Source organism: Pristiophorus japonicus, chromosome 12 (assembly GCF_044704955.1).
Source record: "Pristiophorus japonicus isolate sPriJap1 chromosome 12, sPriJap1.hap1, whole genome shotgun sequence".
NCBI lineage: Eukaryota > Metazoa > Chordata > Chondrichthyes > Pristiophoridae > Pristiophorus > Pristiophorus japonicus.
Window position 1 is genome coordinate 31,695,324 of NC_091988.1, and position 16,187 is coordinate 31,711,510.

The window sequence follows — 16,187 nt, forward strand, 5'->3', positions numbered from 1 at the left end:
TTAACGGGTTCAGGATGATGACCCGATGAAAGGTCATCGACTTTGTTTCTCTCTTCACGGATGCTGCCTGACCCACTGAGTATTTCCAGCATTTTCTGTTTTTATTTCAGATTCCAGCATTCACAGTATTTTGCTTTAGAAAGTAAAATTAGATATGCCCACTCCTGGCATAATCACTGGGATTTGTGCTATAAATGTAAACCTTGTAAGGACTTCTGCAGTTAGGTTTCCGTGTTCCCTTCTGAAAAAGTAAAATAGAACAAGATCTGGTAAAGAGCTAAACTCCTCTCCCTAGGCTTTGTGACATTGGATCATTTCCAGAGGGTGAATACTGAGAGGCAGACCAGCAGACAGAAAAAAACCAGTGCTGTTATTTTTAGCAATTGGTTGAGTCAGTGTCTCAAAACTGACATGAGTGAACCTTGGAAATCAACGCAGTCAAAATTCTCCAGGTTATATTTTGAGTAAAGAAACACTGGGTGAGTAGAAACTGCTAAAAGATACATTTCTAGAAACATTAAAAGTAGTGCTAGCATTTCTGTTTAATGGTCAGAGATAGTGGCACCTAATCAATTATGTTGTTTACTGCAGTCACTAAATATAAATAGAGCAAATCATTCTTCAGGTCTCACAGTTCCTGTTAATTTTCAAACTCTGGTTGGACGTGAAGAATACTAGAAATTTGCTTTAGAAACAAGTTTTGTACTTTTGTAAACTATTTCTTATCTTAGTTTGGCAGTCCTAGAGGTGACAGAACTTTATTTCTAGAGCATTTTCTCCTCTTCCAACATCAAAGGGACAAAATATTCTTGAAGAAAACATTCATCATGGAGATCACAGTTGGACCGAGAAATTTGATTGTGCCACGCCTGTTTTTTGGGTACTAAATGGGCACATATGTTCAATATGGCAGGCAGGAAACGCACATTCATTAGCAGCCATAAGTGCACTGCCGGCCATATTGGAACGGACTTCTCCATAGGCATGCAACGTGCAGGCCAGAATGATTTAAAGCCATGAATAACTTATGTAAATAAGGTTCCTATGCTTGTTGTAGGACCCTTTTGTGAGATTGGCCTGCCCAAGCGCCTGACTTGCTACTTGTTAAACTTGCCCAGCAAGGCAGGAAGGACCCTTCACCACTGCTCTTTAAAGGGATTATGTAACATTTACAGGTTAGTTACTTCTTTGTAATTTCAAGCTGCTGGTTAACCTCTAGGTGTTCTTTGGTTTGTTATCTGACTCTGGAAAGTTAAGTTTGACTGCTGAGAAGAGAAAGTGCTTTTGGCTGCCTTATAAATAGTTTGATTACAGTCCTGGGTGGTCTGGTAGGGCTGCCTTTGGGGCTGGAGGAGAAGGGGCACCAGCAGGGAAGAGAGCGACAAGAGGGAGAAGGAAGAGGGCACTGTGCAGGAATCTGTATCCACAACGGGTATTCAGGGAGCACTTCTCCGACACAAAGGAGGCTGTCAGTGAGCCAAGCTGCAATCACAAATCGGGCCTGTGGCTGTCAAGATCTCCATGGACCAGAACACTTTTGCCACTGGTTTCTTTCAGGCTACAGCAGGTAACATCAGTAACCTATCACAGTTTGCAGTCCATCACTGTATCAGAGAGGTCACCAAGGCTCTCTACAGCAAGAGGAACACCTATATATTGCTCCCTATGGACAGAGCAAAGCAGGGCGAGAGAGCCCTAGTCTTCGTCCACATGGTAGGCTTCCCCAGGATGCAGGGTGTCATAAACCGCACTTACATTACCAAGAGTGCTCCCCATCACCAGGCTGGCATTTTTAACAATTGAAAGAGATTCCACTCTCTCAATGTGCAGCTTATTTGCGAGCAGAGTTGGTATCATGTAGGTCTGTGCCCGGTATCCTGGCAGCAGTCATGACTTATTCATCCTGTGCCAGTCCTCTAGGTCGCCTTTATTCCAGCCAGGCAGTCAAATTACCATCTTGCATTTGGGCTATCCTCTCCAGACATGGCTCATAACTCCTGTCAGTAACCCTGGCACATCTGCAGAGCAGGCCTATAATGAGAGCTATGCAACCACAAGAGATGTTATCGAACAAACAATCAGAGTGCTCACTTCCATTGCCTGGACCATTCTGGAAAAGCCTTGCAGTACGCGCCTCAGATTTGTAGTCGTCTGTTACATGCTCCATAACTTTGTCATCTTGAAGGAGCAGCCCGTACCACCTCATGAGCAACGAGAAGTGCACCAGGTAGAGGAAGAAGAGCAGGAGAGGCATCAACCACCGATGCCCCTATCTGCCAGAGCTCGCAGAGAGCAGCTCATCAAAGAGTGGTTCACTTAAACCATCTCTCCAAATCCCCAATGCACTGACAATCCCATAATCCTTACCATTGTACTGAGTACCACCATCAGATTGCCTTCCTTCAGTCCAACTTTGTGTGTCTTGCCCTCACTTCACTATAAATATGAACACCAAATCCAGAACAAAAAAAATGATCCAATAACTCAATTCCATCTGTGTCTAATCGTTAACAAGAATAATTAGGAATCAGGGTACAGAAGACTACAAATTCTGTATACTCCACCGCTAAGTCAGCTGAAGGAGATGTATGTGAAGCTCGTGTAATAGGGAGAGGAAGAGAATGAAGCTAACAGAGGGAAAAGGAAGTTAACTAATTTCTACTTTTTTTCACATATCCACAGGAATCTTTCACTACACAAATATGGTACACTGTTTCCTTGGAGTGAAAGGGAAACAAATATTTAGGTCAGAATCTGACTTGTAACATTCATCATGAATATGACTACAACAGATGAAGAATGGGAAGATCAAGAAATAATGCAGCATGTAATAGAACAGAGTCTGCTAGAAATCTGTATAGGGGATCCTTGTATCCCTTCTGTTGAAGTGGAGGATTTCAGGTACAGTGCAGTAATTTTCTTACCTCTACACTGTATCAAGTCACCACTCTTCACAAATTGCAGTCTCGTCCTGTGAGCTATTCAGCTGTACCGAACCAGTGCTTCTATCCTTTTCTGAAAACTATGTCGTTTATTCAGACTATAATTAGCAACAACATATGTGCATGTGATATTGTTGTGTCTATCAGATATAATAAGAAAATACTCTGGTGGCAAACCTGGTTTCTCCCTGGTGCTCTGTGAACCACGCTAAGCTTTGGTAGTAGTGAGTCAAATTATGTAATTAACATAATCTTTCAGATTTAAATGCTGCAACAGTTTCTCAGAGTACTCATGTTCCAGACTTCTAAACTTAATGGGCCCAAGTTTCCACATGATTCGCGCCTGATTTTTAGGAGCAACTGGTGGAGAACGGACTATTTTAGAAATCGCAATTCTCCACATTTTTTTTTCTGCAGTTCTAGTCAGGTAGAACAGTTCTAGTTTAGAACAGAATTTTTTCTTCAAAAGGGGGCGTGTCCGGCCACTGACGCCTGATTTGAAAGTTTCCACAGTGAAAATGTACTCCAAACTAAAGTAGAATGGAGCAAGTGAAGATTTTTGTAGAACTGAAAAAACCTGTTCTACACATTAAAAAATCAGGCGCAGGTTACAAATTAGGTGTCCAGAACGAGGTGGGGGGGGGGAAGGGAACTCATTAAATTCGACAATAAATCCTTATTTATACTTCTACAAATATTATACAAATAAATCCAACCTGAATAAACATTTATAAGCCAAGAAAAGATTAAATAAACCATCTTCCTACCTGTGTGAAAGTGCTTCAGCCAGGGAGAATTCTGCAGCTGTTCGTGCCGCTGAGCGAGAGAGGGAGGGAGAGAGAGAGAGGGAGGAGGGAGGGGGGAGGGGAGGGGAGAGGGAGGGGGAGGGGAGAGGGAGAGGGAGGGGGAGGGGAGAGGGGAGAGGGAGGGGGAGGGGAGGGGGAGGGGAGGGGAGAGGGAGGGGGAGGGGAGGGGAGAGGGAGGGGGAGGGGAGGGGAGAGGGAGGGGGAGGGGGAGGGGAGAGGGAGGGGAAGGGGAGGGAAAGAGAGGGGGGGGTCGGGGAACAGGAGCGGGTGTCGGGTCGGGGGAGCGGGTGTCGGGTCGGGGGGTCGGGGGGGAGCGGAGCGGGTGTCGGGTCGGAGGTGGGGAGCGGGTGTCGGGTCGGAGGTGGGGAGCGGGTGTCGGGTCGGGGGGAGGGAGCGGGTGTCGGGTCGGGGGGGGAGCGGGTGTCGGGTCGGGGGGAGGGAGCGGGTGTCGGGTCGGGGGGGAAGCGGGCCTCGGGTCGGGGAGCGGGTCGGGGGGGGGAGCGGGCCTCGGGTCGGGGCGGGGAGCGGGCCTCGGGTCTCGGTCGGGGCGGGGGGGGAGCGGGTGTCGGGTGTCGGGTCGGGTCGGAGGGGGGAGAGCGGGTGTCGGGTCGGGTCGGGGGGGGGAGAGCGGGTGTCGGGTCGGGGCAGGGGGGGGGAGCGGGTGTCGCGTCTCGGTCTGGGCGGGGGGGGAGTGGGTCTCGGGTGTCGGGTCGGGGCGGGGGGGGGGAGCGGGTGTCGCGTCTCGGTCTGGGCGGGGGGGGAGTGGGTCTCGGGTGTCGGGTCGGGTCGGCGGTGGGGGGGGTCGCGTGTCGGGTCTTGTCGGGGGCGGGGAGCAGGAGCTGGCCGTGGGAGGAGCCTTATTCACACAGCCCCAGTGAGGCCATTGGGCCAGGGCTAGGGGCTGCGTGCTTCGGGCTCCTCCCACACAGTTCGGCGCCTGGAGCTACTGCACTTGCGTGCCCACTGTAGCGCGCATGTGCAGAGGACCCGGCACTGTTTTCAGCGCAGGGACCTGGCTCCGCCCCCCCCACAGCTCGTGCTGACTGCGCCGAGTGCCACAGAACCTGAAAGTCGGTGGAGAATACCGAGGATTTTTTTAGGCGCCGTTTTAGGCGCGAAAAACGGGCGCCCAGCTCGGAGGGGCGCCCGTTTTTTTTCTTGTGGAAACTTGGGCCCAATGTTTCAAACAGCAACCCTGTTTTTCAATTGAACTATTGGCCCTACCACAGATTCAGTGGCTCCTTCAGACTTTTACTATCACAGATGCCACATCTTGCATTTGGTCACCAGTAATAAAACACTTACTTATTTCAACAGAAAAAGCCATCTTCTTTCCTCCTCTTCTCCTGAAAGCAATGTCTTGCTGGGCATAGCTGCACAGGTACTGGCCATCCCCTGGCACCTCATCCAAATGGCTAATCTTCATGTGTCAGCATAATATCCATCACAGCTGAGCCCAATCCTGTCTTCACCTGGTGACCACACAGAACCACTTTCTTCCAGGGGTCAGCAGGAATAAGAACCTGGCTGATTGTTTTCTCCCTGTGTAATCCAAGATACTGAGAATAATTATCTCGCCCAAACAGTATCCATGGCCAGGACCAACTGACTCAGCACAGACCAAGGACTGAACCTATTCATGGTCTGCAGGGCTCAACAGCACGTTCGAAGGTGCATTTACCCACTGAAGGAGCTTGGACACATTTTTTTAAATATTAGCATAGAAAGACTTAAAGAAGTTGTACCAGGATATCAAAGAGCAACAGAGTTTCCCTAACCTAACGTGTGGCCCAGCAGCCCTGTTTAGTAAGTGACGGATAACATTTCAGTTTTAAATATATATATATATATATATGTATTCCTGTTATTTGCATATATCTAGGTGTTCTCCTATATTTGAAATAATTATTTCATAGATCATTTAAAAATGATTAAGAAGGGAAACTAATTGTACAGTTAGTTGGTTAACATCTTGACCCCATTGGTATAAAGTAAGTAACTTAACCCACGCATTACCAAGTGTAGAGCAATAGTAAACTCTGAACATATCTGTGAACGCGCAGTTCAGATGTAATCTTGCTTTTGTGTGCAGGCTCTTACAAAGTAAAGAGAACAGGAAGATTGTCGAAGCAATAAAGACAGGTGAATTAATGTATAACTACAGATGATTTGATATTAAACAGACCTTTTAAGTCATGTATCCAAACTATAGAAATCTGAATTAACATTTAATCGATTGCAGTAGAATACTTTGTTGGCTTTACTGGGCTAGCTTTTTTGCTGAGTCTTATTTATTTTTGAGCTTGGAGTCTCTTGAATGCAGCAGAATCAGCCAAGAAACACTTTTGTACTCTATGGGGCCAAAATTGCCCCCGCCCCACTGAAAACACGGCACGCTTAACCTATTTATGCACATATGCTCCCAGGTCTCTCTGTTTGTACACCAACTTTAGAATTGTACCATTTAGTTTATATGTTCTCCCCTCATTTTTCTACCAAAATGCATCGCTTCACACTTTTCTGTGCTAACTTTCATCTGCCACGTGTCTGCCCATTTCACCAGCCTGTCTATGTCTATCACGATCCTCATCATTGTTCACTATACTTCCAAGTTTTGTGTCATCTGCAAATTTTGAAATTGTGCCCTGTGCACCCACGTTCAAGTCATTAATATATATCAAGAAAAGCAGTGGTCCTAGAACCGATCCCTGGGGAACACCTCTGTATACCTTCCTCCAGTCCAAAAAATAACTGTTCACCATTACTCTCTGTTTCCTGTCACTTAGCCAATTTCTTATCCAGGCCCTTTTGTCCCTTTTATTCCTTGGGCTTCAATTTTGTTGGCAAGCCTATTATGTGGCACTTTGTTGATCGCCTTTTGCAAATCCATGTACACCAAGTCAACTGAACTGCCCTCATCAACCCTGTGTTACCTCATCAAAAAACTCGATCAAGTTGATTAAACACGAATTGCTTTTAACAAATCCGTGCTGGCTTTCCTTAATTAATCCACCCCTATCCAAGTGACTCTTAATTTTATCCCTGATTACTGTTTCTAAAAGCTTCCCCACTACTGAGGTTAAACTGACTGGCCTATAGTTACTGGGTTTACCTTTACACCCTTTTTTAAACAATGGTGTAACATTTGCAATTCTCCAGTCCTCTGGCACCACACCTGTTTCTGTGGAGGATTGGACTATTATGGCCAATACCTTCGCGATATCTGCCCTCAAGTCCCTCAGCATTCAGGATGCATCCCATCCGCTCCTGGTGATTTATCTACTTTAAGTACAGCAAATTTTTCTAATACCTCCTCTTTATCAACCTTTATCCTATCAAGTGTCTCCACTACCTCCTCCTTCATCAAGTCTATGGCAGCATCCTCTTCCTTGTTGAAGATAAATGCATGTTTATCATCATCATAGGCAGTCCCTCGAAACGGGGATGACTTGCTTCCATGCCAAAAAAAGGACGAGTTCACAGGTGTTTCAATGAAGGACCTGAACTACATCCTGAAGGGTGGAAGATGCCTGTGTGTGCATTTATTTAACGTGGGGTGGCCGTTGCACACCAGCCACCACACGGGCTTGACAGAGCTAGGTCTTGGTCCAGTGGCAAGGATTACCTAAGACAACTGGAGACCAGCTCTGCTGCACGGACATAGTGCGCACACATATCGCAGTGTGGGCTGGCCCGTGCTGCCCCTGGGCCCATGGCCCTGAACTCGTGCCTCCCCTGGGCCCTGATTACGTCCCTCCACAGTCTCTCGCCGCTCCTTCGCCCCGACCTCACTGCTCCTGCTGTATCTGCTCACACTCCAATCACTGACCTGGATCTTGATGACGTCACTCTTCACAGCCGTCGCCCTCCTGCACCAGCTCGCGCTGTACCTTGTAGTTACAGGCCTCCATGCTGCTCGTGGCTGCCACTCACCGCTCCTTTTATGGCCCCGACCTGCCGCTGATGTTCCCTTGCAGGTCGGGGCCTCCATGCTGCTTGTGGTCGCCGCTCACCGCTCCTTTTATGGCCCCGAGTACCTTAGCTGTAGCTTCTGCTTCCACGCATAGGTCTCCTTGTTGGTCCCTAATCGGCTCCTTTTACTACACTATGCTGATAGAAGACTTTCAGATTACCTTTTATGTTGTCTGCCATTCTATTCTCCTACCCTCTCTTTGCCCATCTTATTTTCTTTTTCACTTCTCCTCTGACCTTTCTATATATAGCCTGATTCTCAGATGTCTTTCCAACCTGACATCTGTCATGCACGCTCTATTTCTGCTTCATCATATTCTCTATCTGTTTCATCATTCAGTAAATTCTGTGTCATGTATGTACATGCGGTTTGTAGCCACTAGATGGTGTAATTGTTGGAGGCCACTGAGCAGTATGCACATGGTGCTGTCCTGATATAAAAGGCCAGCCATTTTGTGAGTCATACACTTCGGGCCGTAATAAAGCAGAGCCAAGGGTGTATCTTGTTCAGTTAAATAGTACTCAGTTTGTATTTTTATTGTATACATAACACTCTGACTTTAGTCGTCCTACCTTTCCCCCTCGTGGGAAATGTACCTTGACTGTACCCAAACTATTTCTTTTTTAAAGGCAGCCCATTGTTTTCTTTGGGCATTTCCTAATTTTGTGCACAGGGAGTAGATATAAGGAGCATATTAAGGTCCCAAATGTTACACCGTGGCGAACAATGATTTGTCAATTTTTGTTTGCTTTCTAGTAGTTAATGTTTTCCTCCAGGACTTGTTAGGTGAGTTCAACATAAGGGAGGGGGAAGTTGACGAGAAGCTTACATCAAATCATATTCCATTTAACCAACGGGAGCGCAAGTACTCATTCAAACATCAATCTCCACAGGACAAGATATATTTTCTTGCCATTTGCACTTTCAGTGTTTGTCAATGACAGCATGTGCAACAATACATTTATAAATCATAAATATTATGATTTTGTTTTAATACATTTATAAATCTCTTGTGTGTTTTTTTTATGCAATTATTATTTATGATTATAAGAGAGAATTTTGACCATTGTCCTAATCAGTCGTGTAGATCAATGTATGGAGGGTGTACTATCGCTACTGTGATATGCCAACTGTAAGAGAATGAACTAGTTAGTCATAGAATCAAATAAATTTATGGCTCAGAAGGAGGCCATTTGGCCCATCGTGTCTGTGCCAGCCGAAAAAGAGCTATCCAGCCTATTCCAGCTTTCCAGCTCTTGGTCTGTAGCCCTGTAAGTTATGTCACTTCAAGTATTTTTTTTAATGTGATGTGCATTTCTGCCTCTACCACCCTTTTAGGCAGTGAGTTCCAGACCCCCACTACCCTCTGGGTGAAAAAAGTTCTCCTCAACTCTCCTCTCCTTCTACTGATTACTTTAAATCTATGCCCCCTAGTAATTGATCTCTCTTCTAAGAGAAATAGGTCCTTCTTAACCACTCTATCTAGGCCCCTCATGATTTTATAAACCTCAATTAAGTCTCCCCTCAGCCTTCTCTGTTCAGTGCTGTAAATTTGTATGCTTCTATGGACCACGACCTCTAACTATTCACCCTCAGCCTCAGAATGTCCACCTTAGTGATATCCTTGACCCTGGCACCAGGGAAGCAAAATACCATCCTGGAATCACATCTGTGGCTGCAGAAACCCCTGTATGTTCCCCTAACTATTGAATCCCACATCACTATTGCTTTTCTGACCTTCCTCCGCCCCCCTGTACAGCTGAGCCCATCCATGGTGCCATGGATTTGACTCTGGCTGCACTCCACAGAGGGACCCTCATCATCACCAGTATTCAGACTGAATACTGGTTAGAGAGCAAGATGCACACACGGGACTCCTGCAGTACCGGCATGGTCCTCCTTGTCAGTCTGGAGGTCACCCGTTCCCTCTCTGCCTGTAAACCCTTAAGCTGCGGTGTGACCACCTCCTGAAATGTGCTATCCATGTAGCTCTCAGCCTCGCTGATGCACTGCAGTGACACCATCTGCTAATCAAGCTCTGTATCCCGGAGCTCGAGCCCCTCAAGCTGATGCCACTTCCAGCATATGTGATTGTCCAGGACGCGAGAACCATCGTGGACCTCCCACCTGGGACAGTATGTGCATTCAATGGGGCTGAGGTGCACTGCCATGCTTCTATTTATTAGACTACTAACTAAAGTTCTTAGTTTAACCTGCTGCCCTAATTTAGAGAGACAAAAGACAAAATTATTTACTCAAGTTTAACAGGAACCACGGAGATACAAAACACAAAGAACCAAAATATTAAATATCTAGATACTTAACTTATAACCCTGGGGTTCTGCGACTCCACTCCTTCTTTTGAGTTGGTGAGAATCCGCCTTCCTCCTTGTTATGTATAAATAAAGAGACTGACTGGATACTGTGAGCTCAAAGTAAAGTGTGACCTTAGTCTTTTATTGTAGGTCTCCAGAGTGCCTCGCCAGCCTGTGAGGCCTCCTTAATTACCTATGCTCCAAAGGGATTATGGGATCCCTTGAGACTCCAGGGGATGAGCCCTCTGGTGTCTGTACAAAGTATATACATATATATCAACACTCTCGACCCACCACCCCCCCACAAAGTCAATAGTGTAACTATTTACAAGGTGAGACGATCTGGGGCCCTTCTTTCCCTAGTTGATCGTCTTGGTGCAGATGCTAGTATTGGTGAAGCATCTGTTGGGCCCTCGCTGGGCTGCTGTGCAGCTGGCTTTACTGGACTCCCTGGTGTGGTGAGTCCTGCTGGGCTGCTGCGGGTGATGGGTTCTGCTTCGTGTCCAACCGCGGTGTCGGTTGCCACTGGTGTGTGTGTTGGGGGGGTCAAAGAAGGTAGGGTCCAAGGTGGGTTGCTCAGGATAGTCCATGGATCTGAGTTTGATTTGGTCCAAGTGTTTCTGGTGAATGAGTCCATTTGAAAGTTTGACCCAAAACACCCTGCTCCCCTCTTTGGCCACAACAGTGCTGGGAAGCAACTTGAGACCTTGTCCATAATTCAATACAAATACAGGATCATTGATTTCAATTTCACGTGACACATTTGCGCTATCATGATATGTACTTTGTTGAAGCCGCCTGCTCTCTACCTGTTCATGTAGATCAGGGTGAACTAACGAGAGCCTTGTCTTAAGTGTCCTATTCATGAGCAGTTCAGCAGGTGGAATCCCAGTGAGCGAGTTGGGTCTCGTGCGGTAACTAAGCAGAACCCGGGATAGGCGAGTCTGCAGTGAGCCTTCAGTTACCCTCTTCAAGAACTACTTGATAGTTTGCACTGCTCTTCTGCCTGACCATTGGATGCTGGTTTGAACGGGGCAGATATGACATGTTTGATCCCGTTGCGGGTCATGAATTCTTTAAACTCGACACTGGTAAAACATGGTCTGTTGTCGCTCACAAGGACATCGGGTAGTCCATGCGTGGCAAATATGGCCCACAGACTTTCAGTGGTGGCAGTGGACGTGCTTGCTGACATTATCTCACATTCAATCCATTTAGAGTACACATTTACAACCACAAGGAACATTTTACCCAAGAACAGGCCTGCATAGTCGATATGGACCCTAGACCACGGTTTGGAGGGCCAAGACCATAAATTTAGTGGTGCCTCCCTGGCTGCATTATTTAACTGCGAGCATGTGTTACATCTGTGCACGCAGGACTCTAAGTCCGCATCGATACCGGGCCACCTCACGTGGGATCTGGATATCACTTTCATCATTACGATGCCTGGGTGGCTACTGTGGAGATCACTGATGAAGGTGTCTCTGCCCTTCTTGGGGACCACTACCCGATTTCCCCACAGAAGGCAGTCTGCCTGTATAGACATTTCACCTTTGCGCCGCTGGTATGGCTTTATCTCTTCCTGCATTTCCACTGGGACACTGGACCAGCTCCCGTGAAGCACACAATTTTTAACGAGGAACAGTAAGGGGTTCTGGCTCATCCAGGTTCTAATCTGTCGGGCTGTGACGGGTGATTGCTCACTCTCAAATGCTTCCATAACCATGACTAAATCTGTGGGCTCCGCCATTTCCACCTCCGTGGTGGGCAATGGCAGCCTACTGAGAGCATCGGCACATTTCTGTGCCTGGCCTGTGGCGGATGGCATAGTTGTATGCGGACAACATGAGCGCCCATCTCTGGATGCGGACCGATGCATTAGTATTTAACCCCTTACTCTCAGAAAACAGGGATATCAGTGGCTTATGGTAATTTTTCAATTCAAATTTTAGTCCAAACAGATATTGATGCATTTTCTTTACCCCATACACACACACGCACGCTTCTTTTTCAATCATGCTGTAGGCTTTCTCAGCCTTATACAAACTCCTGGATGCATAAGCAACCAGTTGCAGTTTCGCAAAATCATTAGCTTGTTGCAATACACACCCTACGCCATACGACGACGCAGCACATGCTAGTACCAAACGCTTACATGAATCATACAACATAAGCAATTTGTTTGAGCATAACAATTTTCTAGCTTTTACAAAGGCATTTTCTTAGCTTTTACCCCATACCCATTCGTCTCCTTTATGCAGTAAGGCGTGCAGTGGTTCTAACAGTCTGCTGAGACCCGGTAAGAAGTTACCAAAGTAGTTCAGGAGTCCTAGAAACGACTGTAGCTCCATCACATTCTGTGGCTTTGGTGTGTACTCGATTGCCTCCGTCTTTGAATCGGTGGGCCTGATGCCATCCACCGCGATTCTTTTCCCCAGGAACTCCACTTCAGGCGCCAGGAAAAAACACTTCGACCGTTGTAACCTGAGCCCCAAGTGGTTGAATCGACTAAGAACCTCATCCAGGCTCGACAGTGTCCCGACCTGTAACCAAGATGTCGTCCTGGAAGACCAGCATGCGTGGGACCGACTTCAGTAAGCTTTCCATGTTTCTCTGGAATAGCGCCGCCGCTGATCGAATTCCAAACGGGCATCTGTTATGAATGAAGAGACCTTTGTGCGTATTGATGCAGGTGAGGGCCTTCGATGATTCCTCCAGCTCCTGCGTCATGTAGGCCGAGGTCAAGTCCAGCTTCGTGAACGTCTTTCCTCCCGCCAGTGTAGCAAAAAGGTTGTCGGCCTTTGGTAGTGGGTATTGGTCCTGCAGGGAGAAACGATTGATAGTTACTTTGTAATCACCACAGATTCTGATGGTGCCATCTGCCTTGAGGACAGGAACGATCGGACTGGCCCACTCGTTGAATTCGATTGGCAAAATGATGCCCTCTCTTTGCAGCCGGTCTAGCTCGATCTCTACCCTTTCTCTCATCATGCACGATACTGCTCTCGCCTTGTGATGGATGTGTCGCGCCCCCGGAATTAGGTGGATCTGCACTTTTGCTCCTTGCAACTTCCCGATGCCTGGTTCGAACAGCGAAGGGAACTTGTTTAAGACCTGAGCACACGAATTGTAAAAGGGAATATTATTTGAATGGGGTGCAATTACAACATGCTGCGGTGCAGAGGGACCAGGGGGTCCTTGTGCATGAATCCCAAAAAGTTAGTTTGCAGGTGCAGCAGGTAATCAGGAAGGCGAATGGAATGTTGGCCTTCATTGCGAGAGGGATGGAGTACAAAAGCAGGGAGGTCCTGCTGCAACTTACAGGGTATTGGTGAGGCCGCAACTGGAGTACTGCATGCAGTTTTGGTCACCTTACTTAAGGAAGGATATACTAGCTTTGGAGGGGGTACAGAGATGATTCACTGGGTTGATTCCGGAGATGAGGGGGTTACCTTATGATGATAGATTGAGTAGACTGGGTCTTTACTCGTTGGAGTTCAGAAGGATGAGGGGTGATCTTATAGAAACATTTAAAATAATGAAAGGGATAGACAAGATAGAGGCAGAGAGGTTGTTTCCACTGGTCGGGGAGACTAGAACAAGGGGGCACAGCCTCAAAATACGGGGGAGCCAATTTAAAACCGAGTTGAGAAGGAATTTCTTCTCCCAGAGGGTTGTGAATCTGTGGAATTCTCTGCCCAAGGAAGCAGTTGAGGCTAGCTCATTGAATGTATTCAAATCACAGATAGATAAATTTTTAACCAATAAGGGAATTAAGGGTTACGGGGAGCGGGCGGGTAAGTGGACTGAGTCCACGGCCAGATCAGCCATGATCTTGTTGAATGGCGGAGCAGCTCGAGGGGCTAGATGGCCTACTCCTGTTCCTAATTCTTATGTTCTTATGTTCTATATATTATACAGGACAAGCAGTTTGTTAGAACACAATAAATTTCTGGCTTTCTTAAAGGCAGCCTCTTGTGAATTCCCCCATACTCAGTCGTCTCCCTTGAGCAGTGGTGCATGTAGGGATTCTAGTAAGGTGCTTAACCCAGGTAGGAAATTACCAAAATAATTAAGGAGTCCCAGGAACGACCGCAGCTCCATCACATTCTGTGGTCGTGGTACGTTCTTGATGGCCTCCCTCTTGGCGTCGGTGGATCTGATGCCGTCTGCTGTGATTCTCTTTCCTAAGAATTCGACGTCCTGTGCCAGGAAAACACACTTCGAGCGTTTCAACCTGAGCCCCACGCTATCCAACCGACTAAGAACCTCCTCCAGATTCTTCAAGTGCTCCATGGTGTCCCGACCTGTAACCAGTATGTCGTCCTGGAAGACCACTGTGCAAGGGACCGACTTTAGCAGGTTCTCCATGTTCCGCTGGAAGATTGCCGCAGCCGACCGAATCCCGAACGGGCACGGTTGTAGATAAACGGACCTTTGTGCTCGTTGATGCAGGTGAGGCCTTTCGAAGACTCCTCCAGCTCCTGCATCATGTAGGCCGAGGGCAGGTCCAGCTTGCTGAACATCTTCCCTCCAGACAGGGTCGCAAATAGGTCATCTGCCTTGGGTAGCGGGTACTCGTCCTGCAGCAAAAAACAGTTAATCGTTACTTTATAATCTCCGCAGATTCTAACCGTACCGTTCTCCTTGAGTACCGGGACAATCGAACTGGCCCAGTCATTGAATTCCACCGGCGCGATGATGCCTTAACGTTGCAGCCTGTCCAGCTCAATTTCCACTTTTTCACGCATCATGTACGGTACCGCCCGAGCCTTGTGGATCGTTCGCATACCGGGAACCAAATGGATCTTGACTTTTGCCTCCGAGAAGCTTCCAATGCCTGGTTCGAATAATGATGGGAGCTTGCTTAGAACCTGGGTATATGAGGCATCGTCGATGGACGAAAGCGCTCGGATGTCGTCCCAGTTCCAGAGGATTTTTCCCAGCCAGCTTCTGTCAAACAACGTGGGGCCATCCCCTGGTACAATCCACAGCGGGAGTTCGTGTACTGCTCCGTCAAAGGAGATTTTGACTTCTGCACTGCCAATTACAGGGATTAGTTCCTTGGTGTAAGTCCTTAGTTTAGTGTGAATGGGGCTGAGCTTAGACCTGTGTGCCTTCTTTCCCCACAGCCTGTCGAAGGCCTTTTTACTCATTATGGACTGACTTGCCCCCGTGTCCAGCTCCATAAATACCTCGTACACTTCTGCCTCCTTCGTACGAGTTTCCAACTCAGTCTGATCCACTGTGGATCGATCTTCCTCTGCAACGTGGTGGTTTGCAGGGTTTGCAGCTTGCCTGCACATTCGTTGGAGGTGTCCCATTGTTCTGCAACCATTGCACGCATCGTGCTTAAAGCGGCATTGATGGGGCCGATGATCACCCCCGCAGCGCCAACTGCCTCGCATTAACGATTGATGGCAGACTCTGGGTCAATTGAGATTGGACCACAGCAGTCGGCGTGTACGTTCTGCCGTGTACATTTCTGCTTAAAACCAACGTTACTTTATGCACAGTACTGGCTGAAACTTCTTTGTTCCGTGAAATCTCCTTGGTGTTGTCACTGGTGGACATAAATGCCTAGGCTATCGTTATGGCTTTACTCAGATTCGGAGTTTCTACAGTCAACAGTTTGTGAAGGATTGTCTCATGTCCGATGCCCAGTACAAAAAAGTCTCTGAGCATTTGTTCTAGGAATCCCTCAAACTCACAATGTCTGCGAGGCGCCTTAGCTGAGCAATGTAGCTCGCCACTTCCTGGCCCCCTGATTGTTGACACGTGCAGAACCGATATCTCGCAATCAAAACACTTTCCTTAGGATTTAGGTGCACCCGGACCAGTGTACATAATTCCTCCTAGGATTTCTCTGTTGGTTTTGCCGGGGCCAGGAGATTCTTCATGAGGCCATAGGTTGTTGCCCCACAGACAGTTAGGAGGATCGCCCTTCGTTTGGTGGCGTTCTCGTTCCCTTCCAGCTCGTTGGCCACAAAGTATTGGACGAGTCTCTCCATGAAGGCCTCCCAATTGGCCCCTTCTGAGAACTTCACCAGGATGCTGACTGTTCTTTGCATTTTCGCGCGGTTATTCGTTACCTCGTCGCCAATTGTTATATTCATAATAAATGGCGAGACTGAGTACTGTGTGTAAT

General features: G+C 47.4%; 1 protein-coding gene across 1 annotated transcript in view; it reads left to right on the forward strand.

The window, feature by feature from the left end:
• Window positions 1–400: 400 nt before the first annotated feature.
• Window positions 401–16,187, forward strand: part of asb14a (ankyrin repeat and SOCS box containing 14a) — a 56,574-nt gene continuing 40,787 nt past the window's right edge. The window contains exons 1-3 of the mRNA XM_070895278.1: window positions 401–479; window positions 2,683–2,901; window positions 5,841–5,890. Coding sequence (XP_070751379.1) covers window positions 2,774–2,901; window positions 5,841–5,890 — 178 coding nt within the window. The 5' untranslated portion in view covers window positions 401–479; window positions 2,683–2,773. The remainder of the gene's footprint in view (window positions 480–2,682; window positions 2,902–5,840; window positions 5,891–16,187) is intronic.